Raw genomic sequence first — 15,427 nt, 5'->3', positions numbered from 1 at the left:
GGGGGGGGGGGGGGATCGGGGGAGGCCATGGGGGGGTCAGGGGGATGCCAGGGGGGTTCTGGCTCCTCGGAAAACTGAATTTCATCATCTCGGTCCTGTGGAGCCGAACGAGGGTGAATCCCGGCTGGCTCGATGCGTGGCAGGGCCTGATTCCCCCCCCCCCCCCACGCCCCCCAACCCCGGCTCCCGTAATTAAATGAATCCCATCAGGATCTCATAAAGCAGGACGGGAATGGGAAAGGGGCGACAGCCGGCCCCGGGAGGCGAGTGGGGTCTCGGGGTGCCAGGAGGGGACAGCGGTGAAACTCGTGAAGCGGGGGAAGCCTCGTCCCCGCCGCTCAGCTGGAGGAAGCGGGAGCGGAGGGAAGGCTCCAGCCGGCTCTGCCCGGACGGTTTTGCAAGCCTTGCTGTTTTCAGCCCGTGAGGGCAGGAAGGGAAGGATTTTTGGCAGAAAAAGCCCTCGTTGTGAGACAGAGTTATATCAACAGCCGCCTTGCAGCGCAGACAATGCCAGTACAGAGAAACGTGATCCCCGCCAGACCCCGGCCCTCGCAGCAGGCTCAGCCCCGCACGGCCCTCCCGTGCCTCAGTTTCCCCCCTCCCCAAATCCTTCCATCCCCTTCGGCACGCACTGGGAGACATGGATTTGCCCCCCGCAGCACCCAGTTTGTTCCCGGCCTTTCCAAAACCTGGGGAGCAGCTCCGAACCCCCTGTCCCGGCACGGAGGGACCCCAGCTCGTGGTGGCACCTCCCGGGTGTCCCCGGGGGGGAGGAACTTTAGCTGCGGGCTGGGGGACAGGGAGAAAGCCACGGGGTGCAGAGCGTGGGTTCAGGGATGGGGGTGGTGGCGTGCGATGGAGAGGGGGGCTGCGATGGGGGGCTGGGGGCTCCCCGCCGCCTTTGACAGCTGCCGGTGCAGCCAAGAGCGGGGAGGGAAAGCGGGGCGCCGGGCCAGCCCCCCCTGCTCCTCACCCTAAGTACAACCAGATGCATCGCGGAGCGGGACCCGCTGCTCCTCCCGTCCCCCCGAGCCCGGCCGGCCGGGACTCCCCGGGCCCGGCTCTGGCGAGCCAAGTTCCGCCGTGCGGAGCCCCGAAGTGCGTGCGGGGCACACTCACGGTCCCCGCGCTCCCCCGCGCTCATTCCCGCAGCCGCGGTCCCGCGGCCCCCGCGCTCCCCTTTGTCCGCCCGGCCTCCCCCCGGCCGCGCATCCCCCCCGCTCCTACCGGCTTTGCAGGGGTCCTTGTAGTCCAGGGGCTCCTCGTCCTCCTCCTCTTCCTCCAGCACGTAGGAATAGTCCGGAAAGCGCAGGGCCCGGGCCAGGAGCAGGCAGAGGAGCAGCCCGCAGCTCCGCAGCCCGGCCATGGCTCCGGCCGGCGTTTTTTTTTCTCTCTCTTCCCTCTTTCCTTCCCTTCTTCGATTTTTTTTTCCCTCGCTCTCTCTCCCTTCTATTTTTTTTTTTTTTTTTTTTTTTTTTTTTAGGGAAATGAGATCTGGCGGGGGCGGGTTCAAGCGCGGAGCTCGGCCCCTGCAGCCCCGGGCGCAGGGCTCGGAGCGGGGCCAGCGCCGGTGGGGGGGGCGGCGGTGACGGGGACCTGGCCCGCAGCCCCCGCTCCTGCCCCTCCGCAGCCCCCGGGCCGGGGCTGTCCCGTCCCGTCCCCTCCTGCACCCCCCGGGTCCCGTTTCGTAGCCCCCGGTACCGATCGTGCTCTCTCCGGTACCGTCCCATACCCCCGGTACCGATCCTGCCGAGCCTCCCCGGTCCTGTTCTGTTTTCCCTGGTACCGACCCCGGTCTCCCCCGTCCCGTTCCGTTTTTCCTGGTACCGATTCCGGTCTCCTCCGGTCCCGTTCCGTTTTCCCCGGCACGGATCCCGGTCTCCCCCGGTCCCGTTCCGTTTTTCCTCGTAACGATCCCAGTCTCGTCCAGTCCCGTTCCGTTTTCCCCGGTACCAATCCTGGTCCCGTTCCGTTTTCCCTGGTACCGATCCGTCTCCCCGGTCTCAAGCCCACCCCCGCCCCCCAGCACGGATCCCCCACCCACCGCTCCGTGTCCCCTGGTATTTCCCCTGCCCCACTCCGGTCCCATCCGGTGTCCCCAGCCCCGCTCGGGCCACCCCTCGGTCCTGTCTCGTATTCCCCGGTAGCGATCCAGGCCCCCCCCGCACGCCCTGGATCAATCCTGGCCCCCCAATATTCCCAGGACAGAACTCCCACACTCCCAGCACCCATCTGTCCCCTTGGGTGCCACCCCGTGTCCCCCAGCACCCCAAAATTACCCAGTCCCACATCCCAAATCCCCACCCCACATGGCAGCTCCTGCACTCCCCACATTTCCCAGTCCCACATCCCCTGGTCCTGGACTCCCAGTCCTGCCTGTCTGCTTCTTCACCCCTCGTCCTGCACCCCAAATCCTGGCCAGCACCCCAAGGACTGGGTGAGCACCCCAGGAGATGGAAAAGCACCCTGGAATGGTGGGCGAGGAGCCCAGGAGCAGCATGAGCACCCCAGGAGCAGCATGAGCACCCGAAAAACTGGGCCAGCACCCTGGGAAGGGTGGCCAGGCACCCCAAAAGTGGGATGAGCACCTTGGGGAGGGTGGGTGAGCACCCTGGGATCAGGATGAGCACCCCAGGAGCTGGGTCAGCCCCCCAGTGAGCAGGGGAAGCCCCCCAGGCTGATCCCAGCCCCCCAGGGAGGCACAGAGACACAGCCCTGTGGCCCTGCCTGGGGCATTCCAGCCTGGGAATGCTGCAGGAGGATCTGGCTCACCCCATGCTGCTCCTACAAACCCGTTCCTCTCCTCTCACAGCACTCCAGACTCACATTAAGTTCATTTTTTAGGATTTCAAGTGTTTCCTGTGTCTGATGACCTCCACAGGGACACACGAGGTGACACCAGCACCCAGGCTCTGCTCCTTCCCTGCCTTCCAAGCCCCCAAATCCCCTTTCCCTTCACTTTTGGGGATCCCCTGCATCCAGGGCCCAGCTCGTTCCCCCCAGGAATGACAGAGTCTCCTTCCCCCCTTATTTCTGGGTGCTTTTCCTCCCCCATCAGGACCATCCCAGGATGTTTTCCTCCTTCTCCCTTATTGCAAAACCCACATCCAGCGATCCTTTCCTCCTCAAAGCAGATAAATAAACCCTGGAAAAGCAGGGTTTGACAGGACTGAGTCCCTGTCCCCACTCTGCCCCCGGCCCTCAGGTCACACAGGGCATCCCAGGGATGGGAATTTGGGGAGCAACCGCCGGATTCCACTCCAGCCTCCAGCCTGTCTCCCAAGAAAACAAACAAACTTTTGGAAAACTTTTTGTTTTCATCCTGTGCTCGGCCTGGGGAGGATGTTTGGAGTCCCTGGATGATGTCAATCCATGATGTCAGGATCCAGCCCTTGCTTTCCATCCTGAGATTGCCCCTTTCTCACGGAGCGCTCCGGGGAGCCCGGCCTGGCCCAGGAGCCTTTCCCACGCCAGGCTCGGCTCCTGGGACCCTGCAGGCCACTGGCCACCAGCACTGCGAGCTGGAGACCCACCTGGAGCAGGGGCAGGGCATCCCAGAGGCCTGAGCATCAGGATGGGAATGTCCCCATCCCTGGGGGGGATGTCACCTGGCATCAGGATGGGAATGTCCCCATCCCAGGAGCCCTGCGGGGGATGGGGCCTGAGCATGAGAACGGGAATGTCCCCATCCCAGGAATCCCAGGGGAATGTCACCTGGCACCAGGATGGGAATGTCTCCATCCTAGGAGCCCTGAGGGAATGGGGTCTGAGCATCAGGATGGGAATGTCCATCCTAGGAGCCCTGCGGGAATGTCACCTGGCGTCAGGATGGGAATGTCCCCATCCCAGGAGCCTCAGGAGGATGTCACCTGGCATCAGGATGGGAATGTCCCCATCCCAGGAGCCTCAGGAGGATGTCACCTGGCATCAGGATGGGAATGTCCCCATCCCAGGAATCTTGGGGGGATGGGGCCTGAGCATCAGGATGGGAATATCTCCATCCCAGGAGCCTTGGGGAGATGTCACCTGGCATCAGGATGGGAATGTCCCCATCCCAGGAGCCCTGGGGAGATGTCACCTGGCACAAATGTCCCCATCCAGGAGCCCTGGGGAGATGTCCCCATCCCAGGAGCCCTGGGGGAATGTCACCTGGCACAAATGTCCCCATCCCAGGAGCCCTGGGAGATGTCACCTGGCACGGGCACTCGGATTCCAGCGCTCCTACCTCAGCCTGCCCGTCCTGCAGGGTTTCCTTGGCATCCTGGAATGTCAGGTGGGCGATGCCAAGGCCTGGCACCGGCACAGCCGTGAGGGTGGGGGACACTGGGAGCTGCCAGGAGCATTCCTGGATCCCATCCTCAGCTCTTCCCTCCCCAGAACCTCCACAGCAAGGAGCAGCCCGGGGTGTTCCCAGCTCCTTTTCCCCCACAGACCCAGGACCGGTGACCCCCTGGGAGACCCCTGTGCAGTGAGAGACTGGCCCTGGATTGTCCCCTGTGGCCACTGTGACACAACCCAGGGGGGCTGGAGGGTGGCAGCTCCTCCTCCCAGGGATGGGATTCCCCAGTCCCAGCATCTACTGGGGGGTTTCACTCTGATTTCTCCTGCCAGGACCCCTGAGGTCCCCACTGTGCCGCAAACCTCCGGAAATCAGAATTATTGCACAAGGACCCGGTCCTGCCAACTTTCTGTCACCTCCTCCATCTGCTCCAGCCTTGGGGCGAAGCTGAGGGGGTCTGGGGGTCAGGGAGGGTTTGGGAGGGGACACCCCAGAGCTGCAGGAGGCCCTGGATGGGTGCCCCGGATCCCAGCTGGCTGCAGCTGCAGGAGCAGCTCCCCTGGTGCCGGGGGGGGAAGGGGGCTGGAGCCAGGGGTGGGGGCAGTGGGGGGCTGGGGGTCCTCACTTTGGGGCTGGTGGGCTCCCATTCCTGGGGACTGGATGGGCTGCTCCGTGTTCCTCCTCTCAGTCCCAGGCCAGTGTCCTGATCCCAATAACTCCTGGTCCTAATAATGCCAGAATCCCATCCTAATAAAGCCTGATCATGGTCATTATAACTCCTGATCCTTATAGAACCGGTGTCTCAGTCCTAATAGTGTCTGATCCCAATAACACCCAATCCCAATAACACCAACATCCTAGTCCTAACAGCTCCTGATCCCAATAACACCCAATCCCAATAACATCAACATCCCAGTCCTAACAGCTCCTGATCCTAATAACACCAACATCCCAGTCCTAACAGCTCCTGATCCCAATAACACCAACATCCCAGTCCTAACAGCTCCTGATCCCAATAACACCAACATCCCAGTCCTAACAGCTCCTGATCCTAATAACACCAACATCCCAGTCCTAACAGCTCCTGATCCTACTAACACACCCGTCCAACAGCCCTGATCCATAACACAATCCCAGTCCTAACAGCTCCTGATCCCAATAACACCAACATCCCAGTCCTAACAGCTCCTGATCCCAATAACACCAACATCCCAGTCCTAACAGCTCCTGATCCCAATAACACCAACATCCCAGTCCTAACAGCTCCTGATCCCAACAACACCAACATCCCAGTCCTAACAGCTCCTGATCCTAATAACACCAACATCCCAGTCCTAACAGCTCCTGATCCCAACAACACCCACATCCTAATAATTCCCAATCCTAACAGTACCAGCATTCCCATCCTAATAACACCTGAGCCTAATAATGCCTGATCCCAGCACCAGCTCCCTCATCCCAAAAACCCCAATAATTCCCAATTCTTGTAATGCCTGATCCTGATAACTCCTGATCCCAGCAGCCTGTCCTAAATCACCCCGGCGCTAACGATCGCTGTCCTCGGGCAGCGTCTGGTGGCCGCGCTGCTTTCGGCACAGGCTGTCTCCAGGAATAGCTCCCAGCCCTGATTCTGATTCCTGCCCTTCTCCTTTATTCCGCCCTGGCAGAGCACAGACCCATTTTTCCCGGCTCTGGCAGCAGGACGGGCCAGCTCAGGTCAGGCAGCCACTCTCGGGGGGGGCCCTCAGTGAGCCCCCAGGCTGTGGCTGCGACAGAAATTCCCCCAAAATCCAAGCCCGGAGCCCCTCAAGGCGTTTTTAAGGCAGGGGGAAGGCGGGAGCTGGCGGGAGTCGGGAGCGAAGAACTGGAACGGAGAATTGTGTTTTCTTTAAATGTCATGTTTTTTTAAGCTCATTTTTTGCACTTGGGTTTGGCGAAGCTGAGAAGACTTAAGTGACAAACCAGCTGTCCCCCGGCACAGCGCAGACACCCCCCCCGCCCCCGGCCCCGCGCCCGCAGCCCCCCCAGCTCCGACCCCCTGACCCCTCCTCACCCCCTCGCACCCCAAAATTTGGGTGGGGGGCGCGGGGACGGCCGCGGAGGAGCCGCCGATGCTCCCAGCGGGGCAGTGCGGGTCGGAGGCGCTGCGAGGCAAAGCTGGCGCTGTGGGGGTGCTGTCGGGTGGGCGGGGGTCCCGCAGCCCCCCTGCCCACCCTGCGGGCTCACCCCGCGGGGCTAAGCCCAGTAAACAGGGAGGAGGCTGCACAGGATGCCCGCCGTGGTGCCCAGGAGGGAGCGGTCAGCCAGGGGCACGGAGATCTCGTCCTCAGCCTGGGCAGGGGTGCAAGGGACATTCTTCATCATCATCTTCATCATTCCTCCCCTCTGGGAGGGGCTACACTGAGCCCCCCCCTGCCCAGCCAGGTCCTCACCTGCCGGCGCTGGAAGGTCTCGACCACGGTGTCCAGCCCCGGGATGTTGTCCTTGTCCACGCGGGTCACGTAGCAGGCGCGGTGCAGCCGGGCTCTGTAGCTCACCAGCAGCTGTTGGAAGCCAAATCCGGCTCAGTTCCATCCCATCTCCCCCTCTCCGCGTCCCCAGAGCCCCCCACTCACATTCTTGTAGTCATAGATGACCGTGGCCGGGTTCCCGTCCCCGCTGTCCAGGTAGAAAGTGGCCGCGTCCTCTTCCCAGGCCGGTGCTGCCCACAAACCGCCCCGCAGGACCTGGAGGGGGCCGAGGGGGGTCTCAGAGCCTGCAGCAGCCCCTTCCCCCGGGTGTGGGGGGGTCCCTTCTGCTGGCACTGGGGGTGCCCACTCACGGTGTCGGCGCGGCGCTGCTCCACGCTCAGCCACATCAGCAGGGCGCCGGCGATGATGAGCACCAGCAGGACCAGCACCACCACCACGATCAGCAGGCAGCGCAGGCGGCCGCAGCTCAGCAGCTTGCGAGGCAGGTAGCAGAGCAGCCGAGGGACGAAGCACAGCGACTTCTTGAGGCAGCCGGAGCAGCTGGCGCAGCCGGGACACTTGGGACAACTGGGACACTTGGGACACTTGGGGCACTCGCAGCACTTGGGCAGGCAGCAGCATTTGGCGCAGCACCAGCTGCATTTGGTGCAGCATTTGGCGCAGCACGTGGCGCAGGGCACGCAGCAGCCTGGGCAGCAGCAGCCGTTCCCCGAGTCCTGGGGGAGGAGGAAAGTGGGGGGATTTGGGGTCAGGGAGGTGGAGGTGGGAGCTGGGGAATGCAGGAGGTTGGGGGTGGGATTGCAGCTCTCATCCCGCTGCCCCTCAGCATCCCATGGTCCAAACCCCCCTCCTGGGCACTGGTACCTTGCTGGGATAAACTGGGCAAAGCTCTGTGCCCAGCTGGCTGCAGGGACACCCCGGGGTGGCAGTGCCACCCTGCAGGGACTCACCTCCTCTTCAAGCACCACCTGCTTCATGCTGCTCTCCATGGCTGCTGCCTCCTCCTCCTCCTCCTCCTCCCATTCCCAGCCCAGTCTGACTGCAGGGACTGGGAACTTTATACTGGGGCACTGGGGTGGGGACCCCTTGAAGGGTTTGGTGGCCCCGGGGTGCAGCCAGGCCCTGGCATGTGACCCACTCCACTGGTGTTTGCTGAGCACCCACTCCCAGCTGGATCCCCCTGGGAACCAGCAGCTCAAGAGGCTCCGAGGGCACTGGGTCAAGGACCCTTGTCCCCAGGCACGGGGACTTCTCTGCTGCCCAGGAGCAAGGTGGCACGGCCAAAGCAAACCCTCCAGGGTGGAGCATCCGGCTGTGGCTGTGCCCAGGGTGAGAGCTGGCTCGTGTCCCTTCGCCAGCTTGGGCACCTGGAGCTGCTTGATGTGGCAAGGAAAACAAACAGGACATGAAAGATTTCCTGTAATCCATGGGGACAGGGTGGGAACGGGGTCACCGTGGCGCGGGGAGTGTCCCTGACCCTCATTCCTGCTCCTCGGACACCACTGCTGGTGGCTTTTGGGGCTGGCAGAGGTGCCCACAGCGTGGACTTTTTTTGGGCTTAGGGGGTCGCAGCTCTGGCATGTCCCCCTCAGGTGGCAGGGGGACACTGCTGGGCCTTGGTTTTGCCCATCCACGAGCCCCTCCTGCAACTGGAACCCCTCCAGCCCCCCCTGAGACCCCCAACACCCCCAATACTGATGGGGGGGTGAACACTGCCTCTTTTCCCAGGGAGTCAAGAGCCACGAGTGTCCCTTGAGTGGCTCCTGTTTGTTCTGCCCCTGTGGGAGCCCTTATCAGCTTTCCTGGCCCATGGCACCCTTTTGACCCAGCTCCTTATCACCATCAGGGTTTTTTTGGGAAGCAGAGCTGCTGGCTCTGAGTCAGCACATGGAAACCTGCAATGTCCCTCCCATTCCCAGCAAAGTGTCACCCTCTGGGGCTGTGACCCTTCTGTCAGCCCGTGGCAGTGATTTTGGGGACAACACTGAGTTTGCAGCTCTGGAAAGATCAAATCAACTTCCAGGAGTCTCTTTTTCCCCTCCAGCCTCACTGCTCCTCTGGGTTTCAGTGCAGCACTTGGAAGTGGCCCCAGAGGCTGCTGAAAGGTGATGGAGGGGCAAGAGGGGCTGGAATGGTTGGGAAAAGGGAGAGGAGGACGAGGAGCTGGAGCTGGAGCAAGTGGATTGTGGTGTCTGTGGGCAACACTTGGTTCCCAATGGGGATGTGGCACAGTCCCTCTGTCCCCACCTGCACGAGGAGGGGACAGGGTTGGGAGCTTTTCCTGGAGGGCTGGAAGTGCAGAGGCTGCTCCTTCATCCTCCAAACTGGGGGGACACTGCTGGGGACACGGCGGGGGTGGCACAGGTGGGGACACTGGGGGGACACAGCCGGGGACAATGGGAGGGCACAGGTGGGGACAATGGGAGCATCGTGTGCAGCTGTGCTGCTGCCTCCCGTGTTTGATCCCTCCCACCATGAGGGATTCCCCTCCCCACCCTGCGCCCCACAAGGGGACACCCCTGGGACACCGTGTCACTGTCCCCAGCACCCAGGAAGGGCAAGAGCACACTTGGAGGTGGGGGCACAGGCTTTACTTTGTAGACAGAAGCAAATCCCACTTTTTTTATGGCGAGAGCAGCGGGAAAGCCGCGGTGCCGAGCGACAGTGGGCGGAGCAGCCCCGTGGCGGGGTGGCTGTCCCCAGGATGGGGACGAGGAGGAGGCAGAGAGATTCCCGCCTGGAAGGGGACGGTGGGGGACGGTGCCATCCCCCTGTCGCTGTCCCATTCTGCTGCTACGCCCAGAACACGGGGACGGCGCTGCAGAGGATGTTGATGGTGGTGCCCAGGATGGAGCGGTCAGCCAGGGGCACGGCCTTGTCCCCAACGTCCTCATCCTGCAGGACACAGAATGGAGCAGAGCAGCCACCCCCGGCAGCCGCAGTGTCCCCTCCAGAGGGGACAAACCCCCAGCCCCGCATTTCCCAGGCTGTGCTGAGCCCGGTGCGGCTCCACACCCGTGGCAGCGGGGTTGTCACCGCTCACCTGCCGGCGCTGGAAGGTCTCGGTGACAGCGTCCAGCCCCGGGAAGTTGTCCTTGTCCACGCGGGTGATGTAGCAGGCTCGGTGGCGCCAGGACCTGTAGCCGACCAGCAGCTGCTGGCAGACAGAGCCGGCTCAGCCCGGCAGGGTGCCGTGGCCGTGGCGCAGGTCCCCGTGTCCCCACGCACCTTGCTGTAGTCGTACACCACCGCGGCCGAGCCGTTGAGCCCATCTCGCACGGCGAACGTGCCGCTCCTTTCCTTCTTGCTCATGGCGAGCTCCTGGGCCGTCCCCTGGCCATCCAGCCCGTGGATGCTCATTCGCAACACCTGCCGGGGGGAGAGGGCTCAGGGGGCTCTGCGGGGGCTGAACCCCGTCCCGACAAAACCGCGGTGTCACCCCAGCGCCCCTCCCGGAGCCGGTGGCACCGCGGGCCCTCGCTGCCCTCACCGTCTCGGCGTGCGACTCGCTGAGATGCAGCCCCAGCAGGAGGAAGGTGACGTTGACCACCACGAGGGCCACCACCACCAGCGCCACCATCAGCAGGAGGCTCTTGAGCTCGTGGGGGATGCAGGGCAGGCGCGGGGACTCCGTATACCTCTGTTGGGGACACGGTAGCGCCCGGCTGAGCCGCCACCGCCGGGGGTGACAGCGGGGGCTCGGCCCCACGCCCAGGGTGGGTGGTGGGTGCTCCTTACCGGAGGTGCCTCCTCCATCAGCGCCTCTTTAGAGCTGTCCTCCATCTCTCCGTGTGCTCCTGTCCCTTTGCCAGCCCGGGCCCGGCGACATTTATAGGATCCCGTGTGGCCGGGGAGGCCTGGGGCCACTCAAGCTGCCGAGTGCCACTCGTGCCGTTTGCTGAGGCCGCAGAAGAGCCAGGGAGGGGACATAAAACCTCCGAGGGCTCTTCCCCGGCGTTTGTCCGGCAGCGCTGGGGGTGCCAAGGCAAACAGTGGGCAGTGCCAGCCCTCCACACCCTGCCCGGGGCTGCGGCAGGAGGGGCCCCAGCACGTCCCGGGGGAGCTGCACCCCCGGTTCTGCACGGGCAGCTGTGCGAGCCCCCCCGGGGCGGGGAAGGAGCTGGCTGCACTCATTGTTCCCGAGGGCACCGTGCCAGGGACGGCGCAGATGGACGCCTGGCATGGGAGAGATGGGTGCCTGGGACGGACGGGTGCCCGCGGCGGCGTGGTTGGGTGCCCGGTGTGCTGCGGCCACAGCGGGCAGGGCAGGGAGCTGGGGGGGCAGCGCTGAGCTGGGGGAGCCACTGCGGGGGGAGTCACCCCTGTTGTGTCCCCCCAGTTCCGCGCACTGCAAGAGCAGCCGGTGGCCGCCACCCCGGTGGGGAACCCCGAGTTTGGTGGCAGCCGGGGACACGCGCGCACGGACACGCGTGCCCGGGGATGCTGGCGCTGTCACTCAGCCGCATCCCTCCCTCCCTCCCTCCTTCCTTCCCTCCCTCTGTCTCTCCCTCCCTCCCTCCCGCAGCAGCTCCCGGGCATGGTGTGCTGCAGAGCCGCGGGTCAGGCGCCCGCAGCCTCCGCCGCCTCTCCTCCACCCTGAGATCCCCGGGGGGAATAAAAAAAGAGAGGAAAAAAGGTTTTTCCACAGCTGCCGGGCACAGCGGCGTTGGCAGCAGCTCCCGGGATCAAGCAGGGATCAGGCCAGGGCGTGATGGAGCTGCGGCGCGGGAGGAGGATGCCGAGGGACCAGCTCCCCGCTCGCCTCCTCCTCCTCCTCCTCCTCGCCGTGGCCTGGCTCTGGCTGCCGGCGGAGGGGCGGCGGCCCCCCCGGCCTCCCCCTTGCCCCCCGAGCTGCTCCTGCACCCGGGACACGGCTTTTTGCGTGGACTCCAAGGCCGTGCCCAAAAACCTGCCCCCCGAGGTCATCTCGCTGTGAGTACCCGGGGTGGGGACAGCGGTGGGGACAGCGTCACATCCCGAGAGTGCAGGGCTGGCAGGGGCTGCTGGCGGTCCTGGAGGGACAGGGACCCCCCTGCTGTGCTGCACAGGGGGACAAAGGCGTGGCAGGGCGGGGTCCGGTCAGTGTGGGGGGCTCCGGGGGAAGGAGGAGGCTGGGGAGAGCGCGGGACGTGTCCCTGTGTCCTGCGGTGCTGGCACACGCAGCCATCCAGCGGTGCCAAACAGAGCAGGGCTGCAGCCTGTCCCCGCCGCCACCTTGGGGCGCAACACCCCGAGGGGACACGGCTGTGACCTTGGCGACCGCAGCCCCAAGGGGACACGACTGAGGGGAGGGGGGGGAGGCATGAGGGAGGGGACCCCGGGGACAGGGCTGTGCCCCGGAGCCTGGCACGGGGAGGTGTGGCAGATGTGGGTGTTTACAGCTGTGTGAGTGTGCTTACACACCCGTTTGTGTGTATTTACACACGGGTGTGTGCTTACACACGTGTGTGGGCTACACCTCTGTGGGTGTGTGCTTGCACACTCGTTTGTGTGTGCTACACCTGTGTGTATGTTTCCACACCCGTCTGTGTGTGTTTACACACCCATTTGTTTGTGTTACACCTGTGTGTGTGTTTACACACCTGTTTGTGTGTGTTATACCTGTCTTTGTGTGCTTGCACACCTGTTTGTGTGTGTTTACACACCCATTTGTGTGTGTTACACCTGTCCATGTGTGTTTACACACACGTTTGTGTGTGTTACACCTCTGTGTGTGCTTGCACACCCGTTTGTGTGTGTTCACACACATGTGCAAGCACGTGGCCCCGGGCCAGGGGCTGCCGCAGGGCGTGGGCAGCCTGGGGTTGTGCCAGCCCCCTTCACCTCGTCCCCTCCGTGTCCCCACACCGGGCAGGGTGCCTGCTGGGGTCCCTCTGCCAATGCCAGCACCCTCACGGGCTGCCCTGGCAGGCAGCAGGTGACACTGGGGGGCACGGGGGTGGCAGTGCCACTCTGCTGCCGTCCCCTCTCCTGCAGCTCCGTCTCTCCCGCAGGACCATGGTGAACGCGGCTTTCACAGAGATCCGGGAGGCGGCTTTCGCCCACATCCCCTCCCTGCAGTTCCTGTAGGTGCCCCCCTGGTGCCCCCCCAGCCGGGCATCCCGGTGCCTCCTCGGTGCCCGCCATGCCCAGCCCAGCGCTGACGCCTCCCCTCCCTCTCTCTGCAGCCTCCTCAACTCCAACAAGTTCACGCTGATCGGGGACAACGCCTTCGCCGGGCTCTCGCACCTGCAGTACCTGTGTGTGACTTGGGGACAGCGAGGGCACAGGGAGGGCACAGGGAGGGCACAGGGAGGGCACACGGGGACCCTCGGGGTGGCCCCATCACTGTCTGCTCCCGTTCCAGGTTCATTGAGAACAATGACATCCAGGCGCTCTCCAAGGCCACTTTCCGTGGGCTCAAGTCCCTGACACACCTGTGAGCACCCGGGGGACACTGTGGGGGTGACCCTGTCCCTTCATCGCTCTCAGTGATTTGTCACCTCCACAACCCTTCTTGTCCCCAGGTCCTTGGCCAACAACAACCTGCAGACGCTGCCACGGGACCTCTTCAAGCCACTGGACATCCTGAGTGACCTGTGAGGCTGCCACAGCACTGGGGACAACGGGCTGGGAGAGGGTGACATCCCAGGGGCTGGCACTTGGGCAGGGTGTGGTGTGCTGGGGGTGACTCGGTGCCATCCCTGGCAGGGACCACCAGGACACTGAGCTGGGGAGAGAGTGACATCCCAGTGGGTCCTGGTGCCATCCCTGGAAGGGATCCCCAGGCACACTGAGCTGGGGAGAGGGTGTCAAACCAGTGCTGGTGCCATCCCTGGCAGGGACACCCAGAACACTGAGCTGGGGAGAGGTGACATCGCGGTGGGTGCTGGGTGTGACTCGGTGCCATCCCTGGCAGGGACCTCCGTGGCAACTCGCTGGCCTGTGACTGCAAGATCAAGTGGCTGGTGGAGTGGCTGGAGAGCACCAACACCACGGTCCCCGCCGTCTTCTGCAGCAGCCCCGGGCAGTTCGAGGGACAGCGGATCCGGGACCTGGCGCTCGGTGACTTCCAGTGCATCACCACGGGTACCTGTCACCTGTTACCTGTCACTTTTGTCACCTTGCTCCTGGGTGTTCAGACCTTCACTGCCGCCTCTCCCTGCTCCAGATTTCGTGATGCACCAGGTCCTGCCCTTCCAGGCGGTGTCGGCCGAGCCCTTCACCTACGCCAGTGACCTGTACGTGGCCCTGGCACAGCCCAGCGCCAGCAGCTGCTCCATCCTCAAGTGGGACTACGTGGAGCGCAAACTCCGCGACTTCGACCGCATCCCCGGTGAGGAATCGGGCTGGGGGTCCCCTCCTGGGCTGGGACCCTCTTTGGGGTGCCCTGGGAGGGCACGGTGTGACTTTGTGGGTCCATCCCAGCTCACTCAGCGGTGCACTGCAAGCCCATCGTGGCGCAGGAGCAGCTCTACGTGGTGGTGGCGCAGCTCTTCGGCGGCTCCTACATCTACCGCTGGGACACGGCCGTGGACAAGTTCATCAAGATCCAGGACATCGACAGCCAGAAGATCCGCAAGCCCAACGACATCGAGGCCTTCCAGATCGAGGGCGACTGGTACTTCGTCATCGCCGACAGCTCCAAGGCGGGCTCCACCAGCCTCTACCGCCTCAACCAGAACGGCTTCTACTCCCACCAAGCCCTCCACGCCTGGCACCGCGACACCGACGTGGAGTACGTGGAGAACGACGGCAAACCCCGGCTGATCATCTCCAGCAGCTCCCAGGCCCCTGTCATCTACCAGTGGAGCCGGGCTCAGAAGCAGTTCGTGCCGCAGGGCGAGGTGGGCGAGATGTTGGATGTGCAGATGGTGAAGCACTTCAGGGCCAAGCGGGAGCAGTTCCTGTGCCTCAGCCGCTACATCGGCGACTCCAAGGTGGTGCGCTGGGAAGGGCAGCGCTTCGTGGAGGTGCAGACGCTGCCGTCCCGCGGCTCCATGGTGATGCAGCCCTTCGCCGTGGGCCAGCGGCAGTACCTGGCGCTGGGCAGCGACTTCTCCTTCACCCACGTCTACCTGTGGGAAGAGGAGAAGCAGAAGTTCGCCAAGTTCCAGGAGCTGTCGGTGCAGGCACCGCGGGCGTTCCGGGCCGTGCCGGCGGCCGACGTGCAGCTGCTGCTGGCGCCCAGCTTCAAGGCCAACACGCTGGTGTACCGGCACGTGGTGGTGGACCTCAGCCTGTAGCTGGCACCCGGAGAGCCACCGGACATGCATGTGCCCACCACCCCTTGTCCCACCCCCTGTCCCGGCCGTCCGCCTTCACCCAGCCCCACGGTGCCTCAGTTTCCCCACGGTGCTCCCGGGCTCACCCTGTGGGATGCAGGGAGGGAGGGTGGGACGCTCCTTGTGCTGCAGAGCTGTGCCCTTGGGGAGGTGGAGAGGGTCTGGGGGGTCTTTGTCTGCTCAGGCCACGGGCTGGGAGCTGGGGGCAGGAAAGGAGGGGGGACAGCGGGCACGGATGTGGCAGGAGGGGTGGGGGGTTCCCAGGATGTTGAGGGACTTTGGGAAGCTCCAAAGTGGGTGGGATGGCCAAGGTGGATGTGGTGGGATGGCCCGAGGAGCGTGGGGTGCTCTGAGGTGGATGCAGATGGGATGCTGAGGATGATGATGGGATGCTGAGGATGATGATGGGATGC

At 64.1% G+C, this 15,427-nt stretch overlaps 3 protein-coding genes across 5 annotated transcripts in view; 1 reads left to right on the top strand and 2 right to left on the bottom strand.

Moving 5' to 3' along the window:
* BMP1 (bone morphogenetic protein 1) overlaps window positions 1–1,522 on the bottom strand; it is a 24,312-nt gene extending 22,790 nt beyond the window's left edge. Inside the window, exon 1 of one of the 2 annotated variants that reach the window (XM_050982871.1) lies at window positions 1,228–1,522. In XM_050982871.1, coding sequence (XP_050838828.1) covers window positions 1,228–1,366 — 139 coding nt within the window. In that variant the 5' untranslated portion in view covers window positions 1,367–1,522. The remainder of the gene's footprint in view (window positions 1–1,227) is intronic. The other variant, XM_050982870.1, reaches the window with a different exon arrangement.
* Window positions 1,523–6,156: 4,634 nt separating this feature from the next.
* SFTPC (surfactant protein C) lies at window positions 6,157–11,239 on the bottom strand. Its single transcript, XM_050982761.1, has 11 exons — window positions 10,489–11,239; window positions 10,241–10,390; window positions 9,979–10,119; window positions 9,794–9,904; window positions 9,545–9,645; window positions 8,998–9,088; window positions 7,701–8,420; window positions 7,101–7,466; window positions 6,895–7,005; window positions 6,712–6,822; window positions 6,157–6,634 (listed from the first exon to the last, which is right to left on the bottom strand). The coding sequence occupies exons 1-11, from the start codon at window positions 10,531–10,533 to the stop codon at window positions 6,515–6,517; spliced, it is 2,067 nt and encodes a 688-aa protein (XP_050838718.1). The 5' UTR covers window positions 10,534–11,239; the 3' UTR covers window positions 6,157–6,514.
* On the top strand, window positions 8,778–15,089 carry LGI3 (leucine rich repeat LGI family member 3). Of its 2 annotated transcripts, XM_050982874.1 has the most exons (9): window positions 8,778–8,855; window positions 11,279–11,682; window positions 12,744–12,815; window positions 12,918–12,989; window positions 13,097–13,168; window positions 13,257–13,328; window positions 13,649–13,818; window positions 13,901–14,065; window positions 14,158–15,089. In XM_050982874.1, exons 2-9 carry the CDS (start codon window positions 11,462–11,464, stop codon window positions 14,973–14,975), a joined length of 1,662 nt encoding a protein of 553 aa, XP_050838831.1. In that variant the 5' UTR covers window positions 8,778–8,855; window positions 11,279–11,461; the 3' UTR covers window positions 14,976–15,089. The 2 variants fall into 2 exon arrangements, with proteins under 2 accessions (XP_050838831.1, XP_050838830.1); XM_050982873.1 differs by lacking the exons at window positions 8,778–8,855; window positions 11,279–11,682 and having other exon boundaries at window positions 12,094–12,815.
* Window positions 15,090–15,427: the final 338 nt, after the last annotated feature.

The sequence above is a fragment of the Serinus canaria genome, chromosome 22, assembly GCF_022539315.1.
Source record: "Serinus canaria isolate serCan28SL12 chromosome 22, serCan2020, whole genome shotgun sequence".
Taxonomy (NCBI): Eukaryota; Metazoa; Chordata; class Aves; order Passeriformes; family Fringillidae; genus Serinus; species Serinus canaria.
This window is presented reverse-complemented; position numbering and strand designations above follow the sequence as displayed.